Raw genomic sequence first — 6,709 nt, 5'->3', positions numbered from 1 at the left:
ACGGAGACGTAACATTGTTTTCAGTCTTGGGCTCCTTACCTTAGGAAAAACATTGAATTGTTGGAAAGGGTTCAGAGAAGGGTTACTAGAATGGTGGCTGGGATGGAGGGGTTGTCGTAGGAGGAGAGGTTGAAATCTCTCAAATTGTTTTCTCTTGAAAAAAGTAGAATTGGGGGAGGGAATGATCTGACTGATGTATTTAAATTAGTAAAGAGAATTGATAGTGTTGATGCATAATATTTTTTTCATACTTAATCGTGAGAATAGTAGGAGTAGGGGACAAAAATATAAGTTTTGGCGGATTAAGATTCATCTTCAGCTAAGAAAGTTTTATTTTTCTAACAGGATGGTTGGCCTTTGGAATAGGTTGCTTCGAACGTTGTGGAGGCAGTAAATTAGTGAGTTGAAGAGAAAGCTTGATAAGGGCTGGCTTTAAAATGTTTAAAAATGTATTTATTAATAGTTTTAGTTTAGTTTAGAGGATGGAACAGCCGAGATAGACCAATAGGTCTTATGTTGTCCCAAAACATTATTTTGTGCAAATGTTTAAGCAAATTCTCGTTATTAAGCAACTCACGCACTCATCACGTGACACGAAAACTCTGTTACGTCTCCGTTTGTTAATTGATTTTCCGTAACTTCGTTCCGACGAAACTTTAGCGACACAAGTCCTTACTTAATAAAACTGGTTTATTCTTTCTGAATATAACTTTACCGATACACTTATTTTCAACAGTCGTTCTTTTACAAACGTTTTAACAACGAACGTTAACTTCAACAATACTTCCTGACTGCAGTTCAATTACTCACTACCTACACACACATTGTCACGTCACGCCGTGACCATCTTATATATACCAGACCACCCCCCAATCTAGTAAATGCTAGAGCACTCCCGAAGGAACGGGATAGTTCTAGAAAGCAGGTGGCGTGACAATAGCCACGTGATCTCGTTGACGCAACAAATCTTAGACAATCAGCAGTAGCTTCTAAATTAAAAAATATAGCCTGCAACAAAATTCTGTATATAAGTCTTTTTGTTATGCAAATTTAAACTGTTTCTTTTTCCTAATTACTTTTAATGATACACGATAAAGTATCTATTTTATTCAGGTCTAACCTGGTTTATTACAATTAATACGCGGTATGTGCTGTTTAGAACAGAGCTAGCGGAATGAGTATATAATTGTGCGTAAGTTAGTAAAAAACAAAACACAAAATCACATTCATAATAGTCATTGGACTCGATTCCTTACACCAGTTTATTGTTAATTTTTCAAACTATTAACATGGCTAGTTTTTAAATTTTATTTTCGGTTCTTTATATGAACTTCTTTTTTTTTTTGTTGGTTAAAACAAAGCCAGCATTATCGATCAAACGAAGTATTATTGAAGATTCTCATATTATTCCATCATGAACACTGTAAATATATATAATGTTTACTTGTATGGAAGCACATTACGCTAGAATACTAGTAAATTGACAAAGAATGACTTAAAAGCATAATAAAGTGGTTTATTTTGGGGAATATAGTACATGCTTCAACATATATTGGTCTTTTTCAGGAATGTTTTCCAAAAATAAACCATTTCATTACGATTATAAATCGTTATTTATCAATTTACTATTATGTATAACATTATAATTCCGAAACTGATAGTTGTGTTATTCATAATTTACTTATGCGTGATTATTTCACGGTAAACGAGTTATCTTTTATAAGCCTTATTTTGTTTAAATTTCCGTGAAGCAAGAAGTTTACACCCTTGTTATTTTTAAGAAAGGTGACTAACGTTAGAAGGTAACTTCCGGGTCTTTACCCTCAGACATTGAGGTCTACTGATGTGTGTTGTACAATTATTTGACGTGGCACGATTTGATGTGTTTGTATCAGTGTATGATATTTTGTTACGCTTCAGGCTAAGCATCGATAAGACAAAAAAATTTTGCAAGAGTATTTTTTTTTCATTTTTAGAATAAGGATACAATAAGTAGGTAACCTCAATTAGGTTGAAGCTTAGGGGCAATTGGGCTGAGGTTACATTTACAAGTTACACGTTGTACCGTGTCAGTGACAGAGCAAGCCTCTGGAGATAGAGCTTACAGTTAGTCAGATGTTATAATTTCTTTTATGTTATATTACAGGGTAAACCATTCCTTAATAATAACAAAGCCGAATGAACAGCATATGTGATGAGGTACAGTTGAAACTTTTGTATGTTCGGAAAGAGAAGGCCATATCTTAAAGTTTTTAAAAAGCCCGACTTAACGGTCAGTAATTAACCTCTTACTTAGTCTTACCTTGTCACTGACAGTAATATGTATTTAAAAGTCGTTATTCTCGTGAGTAAATATCAGCTGCATATAGCCTAATGTTAGAAGAATGGTAGACACCGTGAATATGTTCGTAAAGCTAAACTTGAATTTGTACAAAGTCACTGACAGATTGTCCTATTTCTGTTTGTTTCATTAATTGTGGCTTTGTTGGTCAGAGAAGGATGTTGTAAAAGTCTTTAGAGATTGAGATCTTTATTTAAGCAATAAAAATGCACGGAGATCCAGGTATATTGTGTTTCCAACATTGCAAAAGAGAAGCAAAAATTTTTTGTTTTAAACTGCCTAAAACATGCCGCTTATGCGGTGGTGATCTTGAAACATCAGAGTTGAGAATACCGCCATTTCGCGTCCCTTATCCATTTATTTCTGCCAAAAATGTACCATGCTGTGTTGTGATTAAGCCAACAACAGGAAACTTCTTATGGTAAGTAGAGAACAAAAAATAGGATTAACATTTCTAACTGTTAAATCTCTGCACTAATACTTTTTTATGATAATCCTGTGTGATAATCTACTACAATATTACTATTAAATTCAGTTAGTGTGTTGTACTGTTGTAGTAGAACTAGAAGTAGTGTCCTTTATATTACTATTATTATATATTTATTGCTTGTGATCAGCCTGCCTACTTTCAGAGTGCAAACTAAATGCATGTAAAATGTAATAGCTATTGTTGTAGTATAATAAATATATTGTATAACTAACTATGTGTTGGTAAACTCCTTTTATGTACAGATATTAAGAGCTTAATTTAAAGATTTTGCAAGAGCTTACTTGATTAACTATCTGATTTAGTTCAGACGTGTTTCTGTTTATTATCAAAGCCTCTCGAATCCTCAGTTCTCTTTCATTATTGGCTTTCCCAATGACCTTGAACTCTCCTTTTTTTTAAATTGCCACTTGACCAGGAGCTGAAGAGCATGATGTGTAATATTAATGCTCAGTTATACACTCATAGAGACATTGTATGGCTGATCCAGCGTAATGACTTCTACTTTTATGCACTCGTAGAGACATCATACAGCTAATCCAGCATAAAGACTTCCACTTTTATACTCTTGTAGACATCATACAGCTGATCCAGCATAATGACTTCCACTTTTATCTGTTGTGAATTGGGCAGCTGAATTATTTGAAGACACTGATCAGATGGGGCAAATTTATAAATATTCAATGTAAACATAAAGAAAAGGGTAGCTGCAAGTAAAAAAAAAACCAGGTTGGCTCACAAAGAGTTTAAGAAATAAAACTAAAGAAAAGCATAATAAATTAAAAAAAATTAAATTGACCTGTATGACAGGAGACTTAGGAGATTATAGAAGATCAAGAAAATTGGTGAAACAGGAAATTAGGACATCAAAAAGGATGTATGAGAAAAAGTTGGCTGAAAATGAATTTTATTGGATAGTCAACATGGTTTCACTAAGGGAAAATCTTGCCTTACAAATCTTTTGACATTTTTTGAAAAGGTTACTGCTTATGTAAATGAGGGTAAGGGTGTAGATTTGAAATATCTGGATTTTCAGAAAGCATTTAAAAAGGTGCCACATAAAAGGCTTGTATAACAATTATCTCTATAGGTGTGGGGGATATAAGTTAGCAAATTGGTTAGAAGAGTGGCTGGATGGAAGAAAACAGAGAGTTGTTACAAATGGAGTTCAGTCAAACTGGATTAATGTCACAAGTGGGGTACCTCAGGGCTCAGTCTTAGGACCTTTGCTGTTTTTGATTTACATCAATGAAATAGATGAAGGAATGGTCAATAAATTACTTAAATTTGCTGATTATATTAAGATCTTGGATGTTGCTAGCTGTGAAGAGGATGCTTCTGATTTACAAAAGGATTTAGATCATTTAGTGAGTTGGACAAATAAATGGCAGATGGGTTTTAATTATAATAAAGGCAAGATAATGCATGTGGGTTATAATAACTGGAATTATAAGTATAATTTTGATGGGAATAACCTTAATAGTGTTATCAAGGAAAGGGATCTTGTGTAATAATCGATCAGTCTCTAAAGCCATCCAAGCAGTGTGCTGTTGCTAGGGCAAATAGGATCTTAGGTTGTATCTATAGAAATATTGAATACAAGTCTAAAGAGGTTATACTTTGATTGTACTGGTCACTGGTTTGGCCACATTTGAAATATTGTGTTCAGTCTTGGGCTCCTTACCTTAGGAAGGACAATGATTTGTTGGAAAGGGTTCAGAGAAGGGTTACTAGAATGGTGCTTGGGATGGAGAGGTTGTTATACGACAAGAGGCTGAAATCTCTCAAATTGTTTTCTCTTGTAAAAAGAAGAGTTAGGGGGGGAATCTGATTGAGATGTTTAAGATTGTAAAGGGAATTGATAGTATTGATGCATCATCTTTTTTATATTTAACAGTGAAAATAGTAGGAATTAGGGACACTAATATAATTTTTAGCAAGGTAGGAGTTATCTTCAGCTTAGCCAGTTTTATTTTGCTAACAGGGTGGTTGGTCTTTAGATGTTGTAGAGGTAGTAAATTTAAATGAATTTAAGAAAAAGCATGATAAGTATATGAATGATAAGGGCTGGCTCTAAGATTTTTTTATTATACTTTTTTAATCATTTTAATTTAGTTTTGAGGATGGAACAGCCGAGATGGACCAGTAAGTCCTACATTGTCCCAAAATATTATTTTATGTTATATTTGGAACAGTGGTGCTGGTAGATTATGATCAGGTGGTTGACTATTGTGATCTTTTGTTTTTTAAATCCCGTATTCTTTTCTTCTTGAGGGGTTAAAAATCAGTCTACTTTGTGGGTAAACTTTTAATTTAGTTGTTCAGTTGTTTCTTAATTTTCAGGCCATATAAACTAATGAATGGTAAAACAAAAAATTTTGTTTTTAATAATGTATAACTCTGTTCCTTAGGGGTGGAAGCTTCATTCAAAATCTCTTTATAAACTGTTTCCTGAATTACACGCGGAAAAACATTTTTGTTTAGAAATTGTATGGCATTGTTCACATTTGTTTACATAAGTTAATGATAGGCCCCATATATAAAAATGTTAATGAAATTTTCTTTCAGTTTATATAGGATAAAATGATTCCAATTATAATATTTACCATTAAAAGTAAGTTTCTGATAAACCCCTGTATTAAAGTAATCCATATATTTATTTTTAACAACAGTATCTAAAAAAAATGCTTCATGTGTGTAAGGTATTATATCAGATTGCCTCTTTGTGTACATAAAAAAATCATTCAAATGTTATACATGTTCTTACAATATGTGGCCAAGTAGTGACTAAAGAAAGATTGTTGGGAGAGCCAGTAGTGAAAGAGACTTTGATAATAAACAGAAACAAGTCTGAAGTAAATCATATGGTTAATGCAGATAATCATCTGCTGGAGTTAATGCGAGTGTACTACACTGGACTTTTAGTCTTTTATTACAGGTTATAAGAAATTTGTTTGATAGTCATGGAGGTAGACTTAATCATGAAACTTGGGACGTAACTTTATATATGTGGTAGCTATTCTGTCATTTGGAATATTCACTAACTTGCATTAGACAGAGTATTAGCTTATTTTAAGTTTGTCTTTAAAAATGGGATCAGAAAATGACATTATGTCAGTGTTTTCTTACTATTACACAAAAGTATTGAGACAGATATATAAAAAAATGTTTAAAGGGATACTGTTGAATATTACTTCAAGGCAGTGTAGTGTTGTCATTGTCCTGAGTATGACTGTGTAGTGTTGTTATTGTCCTGAGTTGATTGATTGTTGGAATAATCGGAAACACTAAATTTTATTAATCAGTTTGTTTATGTCACTAATCAGTATGGTTGCTGCTTATAGATAATTTATTATATTGATTAACCAGTTAGTGTGTGTAACTAATCAGTATGGTTGCTTCTTATAGATAATTTATTATATTGATTAACCAGTTAGTGTGTGTAACTAATCAGTATAGTTGCTGCTTATAGATAATTTATTATATTGATTAATCAGTTAGTATATGTAACTAATCAGTATAGTTGCTGCAATTATCTATAAGAAGCAACCATACTGATTAGTTACACACACTAACTGATTAATCAATATAATAAATTATCTATAAGCAGCAACTACATTGATTAGTTACATATACTAACTGATTAATCAATATAATCAATTATCTATAAGATTATATTGATTAACCAGTTAGTGTATGTAACTAATCATTATGGTTGCTGCTTATAGATAATTGATTATATTGATTAACCAGTTAGTGTGTGTAACTAATCATTATGGTTGCTTCTTATAGATAATTGATTATATTGATTAATCAGTTAGTATATGTAACTAATCAATGTAGTTGCTGCTTATAGATAATTGATTATATTGATTAACCAG

General features: G+C 32.3%; 1 protein-coding gene across 1 annotated transcript in view; it reads left to right on the top strand.

Annotated features, from left to right (window-relative positions):
- The first annotated feature begins 1,676 nt into the window (after positions 1 to 1,676).
- The window catches only part of LOC106469056 (MKRN2 opposite strand protein-like), a 16,310-nt gene continuing 11,277 nt past the window's right edge, over positions 1,677 to 6,709 (top strand). The window contains exon 1 of the mRNA XM_013929508.2: positions 1,677 to 2,762. Within this exon, the coding sequence (XP_013784962.1) occupies positions 2,548 to 2,762 (215 nt within the window). The 5' untranslated portion in view covers positions 1,677 to 2,547. The remainder of the gene's footprint in view (positions 2,763 to 6,709) is intronic.

Source organism: Limulus polyphemus, unplaced genomic scaffold, assembly GCF_000517525.1.
Source record: "Limulus polyphemus unplaced genomic scaffold, Limulus_polyphemus-2.1.2 Scaffold3277, whole genome shotgun sequence".
Lineage (NCBI taxonomy): Eukaryota > Metazoa > Arthropoda > Merostomata > Xiphosura > Limulidae > Limulus > Limulus polyphemus.
The sequence above is the reverse complement of the archived record's forward strand: the minus strand, read 5'-3'. Positions and strand labels throughout refer to the sequence as shown.